The sequence below is a fragment of the Hemicordylus capensis genome, chromosome 4 (genome assembly GCF_027244095.1).
Source record: "Hemicordylus capensis ecotype Gifberg chromosome 4, rHemCap1.1.pri, whole genome shotgun sequence".
In the NCBI taxonomy this organism is placed as follows: Eukaryota; Metazoa; Chordata; class Lepidosauria; order Squamata; family Cordylidae; genus Hemicordylus; species Hemicordylus capensis.
Genome location: NC_069660.1, coordinates 159,120,278 through 159,136,894, shown reverse-complemented (window position 1 = coordinate 159,136,894; position 16,617 = coordinate 159,120,278). Strand labels below are relative to the sequence as shown.

General features: G+C 45.7%; 1 protein-coding gene across 5 annotated transcripts in view; it reads right to left on the bottom strand.

Annotated features, from left to right (window-relative positions):
- The window catches only part of ASTN1 (astrotactin 1), a 335,633-nt gene that overhangs the window by 29,253 nt on the left and 289,763 nt on the right, over nt 1-16,617 (bottom strand). For all 5 annotated transcript variants that reach the window (XM_053243588.1, XM_053243584.1, XM_053243587.1 and 2 more), the window contains exons 17-18: nt 10,073-10,341; nt 7,213-7,346 (exon numbers count right to left, since the gene is read on the bottom strand). In XM_053243588.1, coding sequence (XP_053099563.1) covers nt 7,213-7,346; nt 10,073-10,341 — 403 coding nt within the window. The remainder of the gene's footprint in view (nt 1-7,212; nt 7,347-10,072; nt 10,342-16,617) is intronic.

The window sequence follows — 16,617 nt, the reverse complement described above, 5'->3', positions numbered from 1 at the left end:
AGAGGCAGCACTTAATCCCTGCTGTGACGATGATGTGAGCACTCATCAGATGATTCTACAGAAAGTAACAATGGTAGACTTACCATGAAGGTTATTTCTCCCCAGTGCATAGAGGGTATCCTTTAAGATGGGTTGTCACACCCAGTAGCTCCCAGCAGACAAGATCTTGTGCAGGAAAAGCAGGGTAGTCCCATGGTGCCTTGGGTCAGAACCCTCCCAGTTCCAGGACAGTCTGGTGAAAGGTTAAAGGCTCCAGAGGCAAAGGCAGCAATATCAAGAAAGAATAGTAAAGATAGACACAGCCTAAATGTAGGCAGTACAACTATGAACCAGAAAAGACAATTTGTGAGGTAACGGTAACAACATGAACAACGAATAAGAGAAAAGGTGCCCCTCTCCACCCGAAAAACAGACATAAGCCAGAATAGAATCAATGACAGTGAAGGTACCTCATGCATAAACCTTGGGTGGGTCAGATACCCTCTGTACACTGGGGAGAAATAACCTTCACGGTAAGTCTATCAATGTTACTTTCTCCCCCAGTGTAGGAAAGTATCCTTTAAGATGGGACATACCAAAGCGGTAGTCACTGGGTGGGAGATAAGGTTTATGCAGAAAAGAAGAAGCAGGCCTACACAGAGACTACTTGCTGTAGTACAATCCATCCAAAAGCTGCTTGTGCTGACTGGTGGATGTGCAGTTTGTAGTGCCTGATGAACAGTGAGACGGAAGACCAGGTAGCTGCTCTGCAAATTTCAGATATGGATGCATTAGGTGAAAAAGCCGCAGAGGTAGCTACATTTCATGTGGAATGTGCAGTTATCCGTAGCAGAGGCCAAAGGTGCAACTACTCATACGCAAGCGAGATGCATGCCTTTATCCAATGGGCTAAGGTTGCTTTCAATAGCTTAGCCCCTATGGAAGCCAGGGGGGGAGGAGATGAACATAGCATCTGTCCTACAAATATATTTAGTTTTTCTCAGGTACTGTATATCCTGATAGCTCTCTTAATGTCCAGGGTGTGCCATAACTTTTCCTTGGGGTACTTAGGTGATGGACAAGAGGCAGGAAGAATGATGCCTTGACTCTGGTGGAACATTGTGTTGACTTTCGGGGGAAAGTCAGATCAGGTTTGAGAACTACTGAGTCAGGTTGGAAGATGAATAGATGTTTGTGCACTAAAAGAGCCCCTAATTCTGAAATCCTGTGGGCAGATGTGATGGCCACGAGAAATAACACTTCGTAAGATCAAAGCTTAAGTGGTGTTTTCTTGAGGGGCTCAAATGGGGATCTGGTAAGTGTGTTGAGGACCTTATTTAAATTCCACGATGGGAAGCTATGAACCGTGGCAGAAGCTAAGTTTGTGGCCCCTTGGAGGAATCTCCTGACGTCCAGGTGAATGGACAAAGATGTGTTTGAGGAGGAATGGAGCACCAAAGAGAATGCCAATGCTTCTTGCCAAAAGGTATAGGGATGCAGTCCCCTATACAGCAGTCCTCTGGGCTATGGGGATGTCAGAGCATCTGTTCTTTCTGCCTGCAGGCAGTGGTATCAGCTGAAGAACCTTGGTGTCTGGTGGTTGTGAGGTGATGTGCAGAGGTCAACAAGGGGGTGACCGAACCTGTGAACTATCAGAATGAATATTGGCGGATGCAACTTCCACTCTGCCTAGTCTATGCGGTGTCTGCTCAGCCAGTCCGCTTCCACATTGTCCAAGTCGTGGAGGTGCCCCACTATAATGGAGGCCAGATGTACCACTGCCCAGAGGAAATGTTTGCCCGTCTCTGTCATCAAGGAGTGAGATCATGTACCTCCTTGCCTGTTGATATGAGCCTGGTGGCCACTTCGTCGGTCCTGATTAGTATGCGTTGTCCACTCACAACCTTGCTGCAGGGTTAGGCGGACTGCCCTGAGCTCAAACCAGTTTATGCTGTGGGAGGCTTCCTGAGTGGACCATGGGCTTTGGGCAATGGACCCCCTACCTAGATTGCTGGCATGATGACTTGAATCTGTGGTGGCTCTCTTCCCTGATTGATGACTGGTGAAGTCCAACATCAGAGGGCATGGTAGAGATGGTCAGGTGTCTTAATGTTCCTATGTTCTGAAGCCATGATTGGGTCCTGGTGAGGCAGGAAGAGCCACTGTAGGGGCCTGGAATGCCACTCTGACCATGGAACAATGTCCAGGCAGGAGATCATGCACCCCAACAGCTGTGCAAGGGACACGATGTTGGCTATTGGTTGCTGTTGGATTTGTTGTACATAAGAGTGGAGTTGGTCTTTGCGTGCTTGTGAGAGAGTCACAATCCTGCATGTTGTGTTTATGGTTACCCTGAGATGTTCTATTTGCTGCAAGGGAGTAATCGAGCTCTACATCAGGTTCACTAGGAAACCGTGGTTCCTGAGAGTTGCAACCATAGGCGAATGTCTGACTTCGCCTTCTGCAGAGATGAAGATCTGATCAAGAGTTCATCCAAGTACAGGTAAATGTGCAGTCCTTTGATGTGCATGTCTGCTACTAATGAGACTATGACCTTCATAAACACCCTGGGTGCAGATGACAGTCTGAAGGGCAATGTCAGTATTGAAAGTGTTGGTGTGCATAGGAGAAGCAAAGAAACTTGTAACTATGGTGCAGCAACACCTGGAGTACTGTGTACAATTCTGGTCACCACATCTAAAAAAGGACATTGTAGAACTGGAAAAGGTGCAGAAGAAGGCAACCAAGATGATCAGGGGCCTAGAGCAGCTTTCTGATGAGGCAAGGCTACACCTGGGGCTATTTAGTTTAGAAAAAAAGACGACTGCAGGGAGACATGATAGAGGTCTATAAAATCATGCATGGAGTGGAGAGAGTGGATAGAGAGAAACTCTCCCTTTCACATAACACTAGAACCAGGGGTCATCCCATGAAATTGAGTGCTGGGAAATTTAGGACCAGCAAAGGGAAGTATTTTTTTCACACAACACATAATCAACTTGTGGAATTCTCTGCCACAAGATGTGGTGACAGTCAACAACCTGGATGGCTTTCAGAGCATTTGGATAACTTCCTGGAGGAGAGGTCTATCAATGGCTACTAGTCGGAGGGTTATAGGCCACCTCCAGCCTCAAAGGCAGGATGCCTCTGAGTACCAGTTGCAGGGGAGTAACAGCAGGAAAGAGGGCATGCGCTCAGCTCCTGCCTGTAGGCTTCCAGTGGCATCTGGTGGGCCACTATGTGAAACAGGATGCTGGACTAGATGGGCCTTGGGCCTGATCCAGTAGGGCTGTTCTTATGTTCTTAGGATCAGTATGTTGCGGGAGGTCTCTGTTAGATCAATTAATGTAAGGTAATAATTCAGCTGGATTGCTTGTATGATGGTGTGTAAGGTCTCCATGCTGAATTTGCATTTTGTAATGAACATGTTCAGATGTTTTGGGTCTAGTACTGCCCTCCAGGAACCATCTGTTTGGGGCACTAAAAATAAAATGGAGTAAATGCTTTGACATGTGTCATTTGAGAGCATAAGTTTGATGGCCTGTAACTGGAGGAGGTGTTGAATGGCCACTATCATGAGTCGATGTTTCCTGATGTTTCTGGAAAGGGGTGTTATCCAGAAGTGGTATGATGGAAATGCTTGAAAATCTAGGGAGTATCAATCTGCGATCGTGGAGATTATCCATTGGTCCTGGATAGATCTTTCCCAAGCTGACAGGAGCTTTGTGAGCTGGCCTCTCACCAGGATGGTGGTGGTGGTGGGGGAGGAGGTGTAATAATTGTTGTGGTTGCTTCTTATTGGGTTCCTGGGGAACTGTGGAGCTTTGAAGTTGTGGCTTGACTGTCCTTGTCTGAATGGCTGTCTAGGTCTGGAATTGCAAGAGGGGTACCAGGCAGACTGCCTCAGTCAATTGTCTTTGGGGCAAGAAGAGAAATGTATCTTGGGATAAAAATTAGACTGGTTAGGCCTTCTATTGCCCCCACTCCCCGGTAGAAGGCCTGGCTTTCCTTCTGTCTTGTTTCAACTAAAACTGGGTCCAAGGACTCCATGAACAGTTTGGTACCTTCGAAAGCTGAACTGGCAAGGTAAATTTTAGACTTGGAATCAACATTCCATGCCTCCTTACCGCCACATCAGAAGCTAGTGCCATGGCTGAAAATTGCATGCTATCCAGACTGGCGTCCGCCATAAAATCTGCAACCTTGGCTAATTTATTTGAGCTTTGCTTGAATTTAGTCTGACCTTAGGGTAGCTTTTTTAGCAGTTCTTTTGCCCATAAAATAGAGGCTCTGGCAAATATGGAAGTTGCTGCCAAAGCCAAAATGGAAAGGGCCACGGCCTCATGTGATTTATGCAAACAATAGTTACTTTTTCTGTCCTCAGGGAATTATAGTCTTTCCTCTCCCTCTTTAGCCAATACTGCACCTGATATCATGGGATTTGGATTCAGAAGCCACATGCTGGTGAGAGGAGAGTGCTGGATGTCAGAGTCTGATTGGACTGAATGAGTATTAAAAGGCTCACTCCTGGTAGGATTATGACAGGGTGGCCTGCGGGAAAGAGGCCCCTCTGTCCTGCTGCCCAAAGAGGGGAGGCTGCCCAGCTTGCAATGTAATAGTCTGAAAAAGAGTGGGCTGAGATAGGTCTTGCAGGCAACCTGGTTCCTACGATTGGGCGAAACAGGGCTAAGAATGTTGTCCTGTCTGGGGGCAATGATGTTACTGGGGCCTGGCCTCCCAGGCTTATGTGGGGATGGAATTCTGTCTCCTCTAAAGTAATAATAGGGGACCTGCTCTTTTCCCTGTCTCTAGAGACCCTTGCATGATTGTGTGGGGCTGGGGAGTGTTGGCAGTCACTATCAGATGACCTGGTCCTAGGCCGGTGTCTCCTTGCTGGAGGCCTCGGTTGAAATCTGCCCCATTCACATTATGGAATATGAAGGTAGGCAGGACTGGACAAAACAGGTGATTGAGAACTCTCCTTCCTGTACTCAGGGCGCTGTCTAGGAAGGGCAGGTGGTGCTGCCAGGGGCAGGTTGGTTGGTCCACACTGCACAGCTGGTGTTGGCAAAACTTAAGAACATAAGAACAGCCCTGCTGGATCAGGTCCAAGGCCCATCTAGTCCAGCAGCCTGTTTCACACAGTAGCCCACGAGGTGCTGCTGGGAAGCCCACAGGCAGGAGCTGAGGGTATGCCCTCTCTCCTGCTGCTGCTCCCCTGCAACTGGTATTCAGAAGCATCCTGCTTCTGAGGCTGGAGTTGGCCTATAGCCCTTAGACTTGCAGCCATTGTGTGTTTAGGGTTGGCGCAGGTGGTAAATTTGGCACTTGGTAAATTTAGCACTGGGGCCTCCTGCCTCATTAATTCCACAGCTACCAGATCTCTAATCAACTGAGATAAGTCTGGTGGCAATTGAGAGTACTTACTGAGACCCCCTGAGCAGCTAGAGTTATAAGAGCCACCGTGGTGATTGTGTGTGGAGACTGGATGCCCTCATCAGATGAGTCCTCCTGCTCCCCATCATTGCTGTTCTCCTCATGCTCCTCTGGTTACGAGGAGCCTGGCTGAGAGGGTTGTTCGGTGAAGCCACCTAGAGGAGCATGCGGGGCTGAGGCGCTTGGGTTGGTGGTGACTCCTGCAGCGGCTACGGTGTAAAGCAGAGTCAATACTGGTTGGAGCTGTGGTCGGCACCAGGGTGGAGAGGCCCAATCAAGTGGGGATGTGGGCTCTGCTAGCGCTGGCATGTCCTCCTCCTCATGTTCCGAGGACTGGCATGGCCACAGAGTGGACTCGCTTCCTTCTGTTGCCGCTGGCCTACTTTTCTGGTGGAGCGATACATGCGCTTTTCTGGTCTGTTTGGTTGTGGTCCCATCTGACTGTGCAGTCCATACCTGAGCTGGTTGGTCTCTGTGGGCAGCTCTGATCCCTTGGACAATCAGTCTGACTGCAGTGCACACTACATGGTGTGCTCAAAGGCCAAGAGGAGAAGTAGAAAAGAAAAGCAGAAATAAAAAAGGGTGGGGGTGTTAGTTGGAGAAAAAAGGTGATAAGAGGAGGAGGAAGATAGAAGGCGGGGGAGTGGCAGAAAAGGCAAGAAGAAGGAAAAGATGCTGGAGCTTTTCACAGACCCTGTGCACAGAAGCAAGACAGGACAGGGAGGGTCCTGACCCGAGGCACCATGGGACTGCTCTACTTTTCCTGCATGAGAGTCTGTCTGCTGGGAGCAAGTGGGCGTGATAACCTGTCACAAAGGATACCCTCCCTACACTGGGGGAGAAACAGCAAGGAGGGGCTCAACAGTTCTGAGAATTAGATGCCTCTTAGTCCAGGAGATGCCAAAAGGCCTTGGCATCCCAGTAACAATGGAATAATGCATGGGCCTATTCAAAACTAAATCAGACTCCACACTGGTGTCATGTTGAGGAGATGTCAGAATTATGGTTCTGATTTGTAATTAAGGGAAATCCATTAATCACAGAGCAGAGCCAGTCATTCCTCGCCATTCCTAGCTGAATCAGTCAGCAACACAGTACTGGAGAAGCAGGTTGAGATATAGGGATAGAGATCTATGCCACAGCCAAACATGCAGGTCCCTCTGCTACTGTGTGCGAATGCCACCGGATATTGTTGCTTGTGCCACTCCCGCTGCAGGCTGAGCATCCACGGCACAGAATATCAAAAAGCTTGGCTAAAATAGGCAACAGCTATGTCCCCTTGAGCTGCCGTTGTTTTAAGTCCAGAGTACTGATGAGTGTGATATCCTTTCCCCTCACACCCTCATCAAGTACTCCACAGGTACACTTTTGAAGCCTAGGATACCTCTCGGCATTATGGGAAATGTCAGGTGTTATTTTCTCCCTGGAAGATGTGGACATGGAGGCCAGGGCATAGGTACATTCTCTGTCATACCAGATTCTAAAAGTAACAGTCCAACTAAGGCCAGGGTTTCCAGGTTAGAGGGAACAGAGTCTTGACAGGTGTCAGTCCTGGCACCTCTCTTTTTGAAACTAAAAACAAAAACCAGCCCTACTGCCCATGAGACTCTGAAGAAGACCCATGGGGGTGGCGGGTGGCACTGCAGCTAGATCCTCAGTATTCAGCCATTATTTTCCTCTTTATTTCCAGGGCTGGAAGAGTATTTGCTATAAAGCACAATGCTGAACAAAGCTATGTTTCAAAATACACATTTAACAAACTCTTGCTTCTGCAATGTTGTGGTGCAAGACACATACACAGGGTGTGGGAGAGGTGCACAGGCTGGAAGCCCATCAGCACCGAAGGCACTTGAGTCACACCGACACCAGTCCTCGATGACATCCCCACTACCCGAGCACCACAGTGAGCTCATGGTGGCCTCTTGTAACAGCTAAGAGAGAAAGAGACAGAAAGAAAGAAAAGGAAGAGCATCAGGATCAGACAAAGTTCTCATCAAGGGCTGAACCAAAATGGCCCCCAATGGTTTTTGCACTGTTCACTGGTTACATCTTACCAGTGGTAGTCCTGATGATAGCAACACTCTTCACTGCCGTTCGGTGCCATTGGTTTTCTTCAGTTGCAGACCAAAGTGAGAGCAGGAAGCACTGCCCACACTCTGACTTGGCTCCATGATAATGTCACATAGTCAGATATGGCATCACATCTCCCTGTCAGCACACTATTCCTTCATCACATGGAGGTGATTTATCTGAACCACCCTTCGACATGCACTCCAAATACTATTTTGAAGTAACATTTGGACTATTTGTAGAGGGTTGGTTTGGATGAACCAGGCCCTCACACAATTAAACAAGAGTGTGTTGTGAGGGAGATCTGCATCCCCTTGGTGCACTCACATCTCAATCACGTGGGAGCAGGGCTGGTCAGAAAGTATTATCCAAACCAGTCTATTGAGATTTCAGATATAGTGGGAACCAGAGTTGCCGAGAAGGTTCACAGGTGCCATAAGTATGTGGGTAAATGACCTAGACCTCCAGTCTCCAGACTGTATACAGTAAAAGGACTGACAATAGATCCAGGGACAAAGAACAATGTCTAAAGGTCATTTGGCACTTGTATATAATTAATGCCACAATGGCATGCCATATACATGTAGTGCTAGGTCTGGTGAGAAATACAAATTGGGGGGAAGAAACATATGGAGCTAACACAAAGGGACTTAAAGAAGCTATAGGACACAAATTCTCCAATTTTTCAAAACATACAATGCTTTTCAAGGGAGGTGGGGAAGGTGGCTCAGTTACATCTTTGTATCAGACTCAAAGAAATCATGCTTGGGCACTACCATCACTGCCGGTGCAGCTGAAGGAACAAAATGGCATCAAAAAACAATGGGGAGTGCAGTTGCTGCTGCCACCAGGACCCTGAGAAGGAAGCCAAGAAGGGCAAACAAGGTAAGTGGGGGAGAGGCGTGCTTTCGTTAATCCTTTTCTCCCACCATCAAGAGCCCCGTTGTGTCAAAATGCTTGCTCTAGAACATTGGCTCAGCCCTAGGCTCACCTCCATTCCATGCTGTATGAGAACAAACACAATATAGTAGAACAACATTATTCAAGGAAACGGTCAGGCAGTCCTGCCCCATCTCTGAACTTACTATCCCAGGTCTTCTCTTATCCCATGTCCCTGCCACTGCCTTGTCCTCTGGTCTCAGCTACTACAGTTTCTTATGCTTAACATATGTATAGTACTCCTTTCTTAGTATTCAAAGCATCTTACATAATTAACAAGAACTCTGTAATCTAGCCTGGTGCTATTATTCCCATATTGCAAATTAGGGGGAGGGGGAGGCTGAGGCTTACCTAAAGCTACTTAGTCAGTTCATAGTTGAGGTGAGATTTCAACAGGGACTTCTCAGCTCACACATTCCAATGCAATGCACATTTATGTGAGAGGATATCTCACTGAGGTCAATGTGATTTAGTCCTAAGTATGAGGGCATAGAATAGATTAAGCCATGGTGTGACACCAGCTCCCTTTAGGATACTATGAATTTGCTGGGGAACACAGTGGGAAAGTCTAGGGAAAGGAAGGGAAAGTGGGCTAGACAAAAAGGGTTCCAACCCATGGGCCTTGTGTGATTTGTGGGCCACTTGCTGGGGATCAGGGCAGATCGTCCTCCTATTTCTGATTGTCTCAAAGCAGACATGTGATTAAAAATCCACAAAGAAATTCACCACACAATTGTTTCTGCCATCTGTTGTGTGAATGGGCAATACACACTGATCTCATTCTGAGACTGTTGGATCTGTCCAACAGCAAGATGTTTCCATTCAAAGCAAATAGATATTCCAAACAATTGTATGTTTACTGTCCAAGCAGAGAAACTGCACAGAATATAAAATAAGCAGATATCCACTGTACCATTTTGTTTTTATTCCATGGGTTGGCTCTGGCATTCCATCCTGTCTTTCTTCCAACATGGATCTCAAGGTAGCATCATATACATGGATGCAGTCTCCCAGTCAGGCAGTGACTCGATTGGGACTTTCAACAAGGCTTGCTACAACATGTGCTTTGCCTTGGGACCTAACTTGGTGAATTTCTAAAATTAATTTTGAGATTGTGCACTCACAGCTTGTCACCGTTTTGAGCTCTCATAGAAATATATATTTGCTTACAAGTTATCAGTGCACACAAGTGCATTGTGCTTTATGATCACTGATCAAAACACTGTGCAAAAAGGAATTCTGATGCAATCCCACAAGAATCCCCTGCTGTGTGCTTTTAATCAGTACATATAAGGGCTTGTGCACATCAATAACCTGTAAAGAAAAAATTACACAGACAGAACACTGTGGCAAACTATGTATACGCAGCAGTCTGAACAAGTCTGGGAATAAAAAAATGAAAATAATGAATAGTTAATGCGTCAATGCTGCACTGCAAACAAGATCAGGTAACCTAGAGCTCCAGAATCTGAGGAGACAATTGGAATATCTCAAGCCAGAAAAGTACAGAAAAATCCAGTTTATTTGAAAACTTGAATTCTTAAGGAGAGGTCAAAAAGGAGCCAATGGCTCCTTAAGAATGCTCATTTCTTACTCTGAAAACCTCAGATGCTAAATTTAGGGCTTCCACAGGAAGCTGTCAGCTCACCCTCTGAGTTTGATTGTTGGTGACCAGCTCATAGATGGGTGCTGCTTTGGTGACTTCCAGGAGGATGGGATCAGCCAGAGTATCCGGGCTAGAGGTCACATGGCACAAAGGGCAAGATGATGGACATCGGCCTCTGCTTTGGCACTCCATGCGCACACCAGCTGCCATGCGTTTGGTTCCCGACTCCGACAGGCTGGCAATGTATTCTGGAAAAGTGAGTACTCTGGGATCTCGCTCACGCTCCTCAGACTCATCTGATGGGGAGTTACCTGTAAGGCAGAATCAGGGCACAGGTAAATGATGATTAGTTTTCATTATAGAGCTCCGGAGCGGGAGGACATTGTACAAAGAGACAGCATCAGCATGGGTGTAACCATGTGGATTTCAGTTTAGGGCACATCTACACCATATTCTTTCAATGTTTGAAAAGGGCAACCTGATTTCCTTTCATCTTTCTTTTTAAGCTCCTACTGACTAAACATGCCCAACTCTTTCAGTCTTTCCCACCTGCCTCCCAGTCCCCTTAATAACCGCAAAGGTCCCTTCAGAGTAATTTCTGACTTCTCAGTATTCTTTTTTAAAAGGAACATTAAATACTAAGTGCTATATTGCACTGACAAGAATTATTCTTCCATTTCTCAAGTCCTGATACAACCTAAAAGTGGAATTGGGGTTTTGCACCACAGTATCACATTGTTGGCAACAAGATGCCCAGTGGAACAAAGTAGGTAACTAGTCAAAGCAAAGGCAGAAAGAGCAGACTCCCTGTTTCTAAGAGCACAAAGCTCCAAGTGACCTTCATACTTATTCCAGATTTGCTAAGTATGCTGCAAATATTCTTGATTTTCCACTACCCATGCAAAATCTGTTTGTTTATATGCAAATAAATTTCCCAAATAAGCAGAAGGGTCGCAAAATATCAGATCTGTGAAGCAAAAGATGCTGTTGTGGAATAATGATTTGGGTCAGCACTAGAAAGACTATGCTTTTGAACAGAGAATGATGTGCAATTGAGCCACTTGTACCAGAGATGTGCAACAGAGGTGTGGGTTTGCATTATGCAGTAAAAAGCAATGCTTCTGAATAGGGAATGACGCACAACTGAGCCAACTACACCAAGGATATGCAAACATGGTGTGATTTGGTGTTAGGAAAACAGGCCCCAACGGCATATTCCCTTTTCAAAAGTACCACTGCCCCAATATAGCTACAGTTAATTGTAACTAAGTCCCACTGAAATTAAAGGAACAAGTTGGACATGATGACTAATTTAAGACTAGCTGCTTTCGTTTTGGCTTGTGGCTGTAACATTAAAGAACTTGAACTTGACTTGCTGCTTTCAGTGGGACAAGTCACAACTAACTGTAGCTTTATTGGGGCAGTGGTACTGTAGGAAGGGGAACATTCAATTAAGCCAGTTGTGCTCAACTTTGGCCCTCCAGCTGTTTTGGAACTACAGCTTCCATAATCCCCAACCAGAGTGGCCAAGAGCCAGGGATTAAGGGAGTTGAAGGCCAACATCTGCAGGAGGGCCAAAGTTTAGCAGCCCTGTGCTAGTGACATGTATTGGGGCTGCATTATGAATATAATACTTTTGAATATGCCAATTGTGCAAAACAATGTTCAGATATTTCCGAAGCTGCACAGCTGATTTAATGAAACATAGGGCTGAGAGAGTCTCCTGCCTGCAACCTTGGAGAGAAGCTGCTGCCAGTCTGTGAAGACAATACTGAGCTAGATAGACCAATGGTCTGACTCAGTATATGGCAGCTTCCTATGTTCTTATAGTGCCACTAGTGAGGAGAAAGGAAATATGTCTGAAAATAAATGGGAAGAAAATAATGCATTTGATAGAAAAGGCTGCTTATAATCAAGTGGACACTAGGTGGTGCTGTGAAGTAACAGATTGTGACAGTCTGAAATCTCATGTCTGATGGGGAAGATTTGCATATGTCATCCACAGCTGTAACAATGAGCCATTGTATTCAAGCAATAGTGGATGGGTTGCAAGCATGTGGTCTAGACAGGCAAACAAAGATTGTTCAGATGATGTCAACTCTTCACAAAGCAGTACCTAAAAGAGTGTTTTCTTTAAAAACAACAAAAACAAACCCCAAACAATAGTTTTTAAAAGCCCAGCCAATAGAACTACATACAGGGTATGTACCAGGGTTTCTTTTTTTACTGCCCCTACTTCTGCGCCTTTGACAGAAGCCTGACTCACAGAAATATAAATGCAGAAGAGCAAGGAAAGAGGTAAAGGTAAAGTGTGCCATCGAGTCGGTGTCGACTCCTGGCACCCACAGAGCCCTGTGGTTTTCTTTGGTAGAATACAGGAGGGGTTTACCATTGCCTTCTCCTACACAGTATGAGGCAATGGCTTTCAGAATCTTCCTATATCACTGCTGCCCAATAAAGGTGTTTCCCATAGTCTGGTAAGCATACCAGCAGGGATTCAAACTGGAAAGAGGACAAGGAAGCAATCCCAGAAAGAATCTCCTTTTGACCAACAATACCGCCCAGAGACACAAGTTTTGGGCGGTATAGAAATGTAATCAATAATTTGATGGTCACTAGATCAGGGATGGGCTGACATCAGTCTTACCCAATCAGTTTTGTTTTTTTTCCCATTAGAAACCTTTTGGTCCAAGATGCTTTAAATGTACAAAGCAAGAGTGCTTACTCGGAATCTCTTAACATTTAAAGCATACCTAATCTGTGTTAAGTAACCCTACATATGCACTATTGTTTAAGTCCACAAGACATGGTCTTACAGTATCAAACCAAGGCCTCTGTAGTCCAATATCATTCACAGGAATCCCAGCAGGAGTTGGGTAGTTTACTGGGACATTTATCCCAAGTTCAATTGGGGGATCGTGGTCTACCTTCTGCTGGTCTATAGGACTGAATCTCAGAGTATATTTGGCCTTGCCCTGCTGTCCAATGCTCTCCTTTATCTTGGTCTCTATATCTCGGTCACTTTGCCCCTTCAAAGAAATGTTTTCTATAGCTTTTCCTACCTAAGCTGTGTTTTCTTCCAGCTCAGGAGGTAAAGAGGTATGGTGAAGTTGCTACGAGGAGCCAGCCCTGCTGGATCAAGCCCAAGGAAGCCCATCTAGTCCAACATCCTGTTTCACACAGTGGCCCACCAGATGCCACTGGAAGCCTGCAGGCTCGGGTTGAGGGCATGCCCTCTCTCCTGCTGATACTCCCCTGCAACCTTGCCCCTTACCCTCTGCTCTGAACATTTCTCCTCCAAAGAATGACACTCTCCCTGACGAGGAGACCACATAGGAGGTGCCTAATCACAACAAAGGCCTTTAGAGTCTATTAATCTTGGCTAAAGGTCTGAAGGAAACAGTCATTCTGCTTGACTTCACAGACAACAAGCACTCAGCACTTGACCAATTGCTTCTATGTCCAGCATCATTTCCGGGGTTGGTAGTATAAAAGGGCAGGCTGCGTTGGGCTCTGTAACAGCAGCTTTAGCAGAGGGAGTCCATCATCTACCCTGTGTCACCCTGCCCTAGAAGACAGTGAGTGGAGCTTGTGGCGAGTACCAGCTGCTGCCTCTCTGTTTTCCTGAGGTTCTCACTCTCTCTTTGGGAGCAACGCTGCTGCAGGTCTCTGTTGGTGGCAGAGCTGCAGCTTCCAGGAAGGCCCAGAGTGCTGACTCCGCAGTCTCTGCTGGGTCTTGCATCATTTCCTGAGCTGGCAGTATAAAAAGGCACCCTGCCCTGAATGTGGACATGGGGAGAGCTGGGAGTGCTTCACTTAGCATGGGTACGAGTAGCGGGAGGTATGGCGTGGGGCCTCATTTACATCAGAAGAGGGGAGGAATGGTCCAGCATCTCATTCCTATCCCTTCTTCTAGCTGTTCCCATAATTGGAGGGTTCCTGGATGCCTTGCCAGTTTGTCCTTGTCCCTGCTGGTGCTGCTGTCATCCCAGCAGCACCTGGGTCATCCCAGGCCATGCACAGGCCCATTGTGCAGGCACAGTGGCCTCCAAAATGGATACCGCACAGAGGGGGAAAGGCCGCTGAGCAGCCCAAGAGTGGCCGAATGGCCAAATTATGGCATAAGGGAGGCCAGTGGGGGCCGGGAGAAACTCCGCAGACACCCCCCCCCACCGCCTTCTCAAACAACTTCCCTGGAGGGGGTAAGTGTGATTTTTTTAAAAAAAAAATATATATCATTTTTTTAAAATCGCGAAACACCCCCCCCCCCCCCCGCCGACCGAACTGGACCAGGGGGAGTTCAAGGGGGTGCCAGACCGAACTGGCCTGGTCCGGATCGGGTCCAGTTCAGACTCAAACCAGACCAGACCAGCCAGTTCCGTGCACACCCCTATCACCTGTTCTCTTGACCCTTGTCCAGCATGGCTTATATTATGTAGTAGGGCAGTTGTTGTAGAAGGGCTGGTCGAAGTTATAAATGCTTTTCTGAGGGAGGACAGGATGCCTCCTTGTCTCAAGAAGGCAATTATTAGACCTCTTCTGGAGAAGCCTGCATTCAATCTCTCATGCAACTATAGGCCTGTCTCCAACCTTCCATGGTTGGGCAAGGTAATTGAGAGGGTGGTGGCCTCCCAGCTCCAGACAGTCTTGGAGGAAACTGATTATCTGGATCCATTTCAAATTGGCCTTTTGGGTGGGCTATGGGGTGGAGACTGCCTTGGGCAGTCTGATGGATGATCTCCAATTGGGAATTGACAGAGGAAGTATGACTCTGTTGGTCTTTTTAGATCTCACAGTGGCTTTCAATACTATTGACCATAGTATCCTTCTGCACCATCTGAGAGTGTTGGGGTGGGAGGCACTGCTTTGCAGTGGTTCTGCTCCTATCTTCTGGGCAGATTCTAGATGGCATTGCTTGGGAGACTGTTGCTCTACAAAATGTGTACTTTTATATGGAGTCCCGCAGGTCTTCGTACTGTCTCCAAAGCTTTGATTTTTAAAATTGATTTGATTTTTAAATTTGATTTTTAAAATTGATTTGAATTTTTTTTAAAAAAAAATCTTTTCTACTACTACTACTACTACTACTACTTATTATTATTATTATTACTAGTGTGTTGTGATTTCATGCGTTTTTATTTGATATTTTAATGCTGTGTTGTGAGCTACCCATAGAACAATTTGTTATGGGGCAGCTAACAAATAAAATTTATTAAATATTAATTATTATTGTATTTATTATTATTGTTATTTAATTTATTTTTGTTTACACAGTGAGACAGGTGTTATTGATTGGTTTGTTTTATCCAGACATCGAGTCCTTCCCAAGGACCTGGGATGGCTGAATTTTATTATCAATGCTGTTGCTGTTATTATTATAGATATCATCACAGAATATAGGCTGTTCCCAGTAAAGTTGCTTTTTGTAATTGGCCGATGGTGATTTCTGTGGCCCCTATGGTGTTGAGGTGTTCTTCAAGTTGTTTTGGAATTGCACCAAGGGTGTCAGTTCCTACTGGGATTATTTTGGTCTTCTTCTGCCACAGCCTTTCCATTTCAATTTGTAGATCTTTGTATTTTGTTATTTTTTCTATTTCTTTTTCTTCTATTCTGCTATCCCCTGGTATTGCTATGTCAATTATTTTCACTTGTTTTTTCTTCTTCTCGACCACAGTTATATCTGGTGTATTGTGTGGCAGATGTTTGTCTGTTTGTAGTCGGAAGTCCCATAATATTTTTGCATCTTCATTTTCTACCACTTTTTCAATTTTATGGTCCCACCAATTTTTGGCTACAGGTAGCTTGTATTTTTTGCAGATGTTCCAGTGTATCATCCCTGCTACCTTGTCATGCCTTTGTTTGTAGTCAGTCTGTGCGATCTTTTTACAAGAGCTGATTAGGTGGTCCACGGTTTCATCTGCTTCTTTACAAAGGCGGCACTTGCTGTTTGTTGTGGATTTTTCAACTTTTGCTCTTATTGCATTTGTTCTTAGTGCCTGTTCTTGTGCCTCCAGTATTAAACCCTCTGTTTCTTTCTTCAAGTTGCCATTCTTAAGCCATTGCCAGGTCTTGGTGATGTCTGATTTTCCACTTATATTGTGCAAATATTGACCATGCAGTGGCTTATTTTTCCATTTTTCTGCTCGGTTCTTGATTTGTTCTTTCTTGTAGGCCTGCTTTCTTTCATTGGTGTTGAATAGTTTCTCGTTCTTGACCATTTTAAGTGCATCTTCTTCTCTGTCCTTTTTATATTCTGCAAGGCCTCTTTTCTCCTCCTCTACTGTTTGATGGACTTGCAGCATTCCTCTTCCACCTGAGCTATGAGGGAGGTATAGCCTATCTACATCACTGCGGGGGTGCAGAGTATGATTGATGGTCATTATTTTCCTGGTCTTACGATCTAGCGTCTCTAGCTCTGCCTGGGTCCAGTCTATTATTCTTGCAATATATCTGATAATAGGTATAGCACAGGTGTTTATGGCTTGTATGGTGTTCCCACCATTGAGTTTGGACTTTAGGATTTTTCTAACTCTCCTGATGTATTTACTTCCAATTTTTCTTTTAACTTCAGTGTGTGCAATGTTATC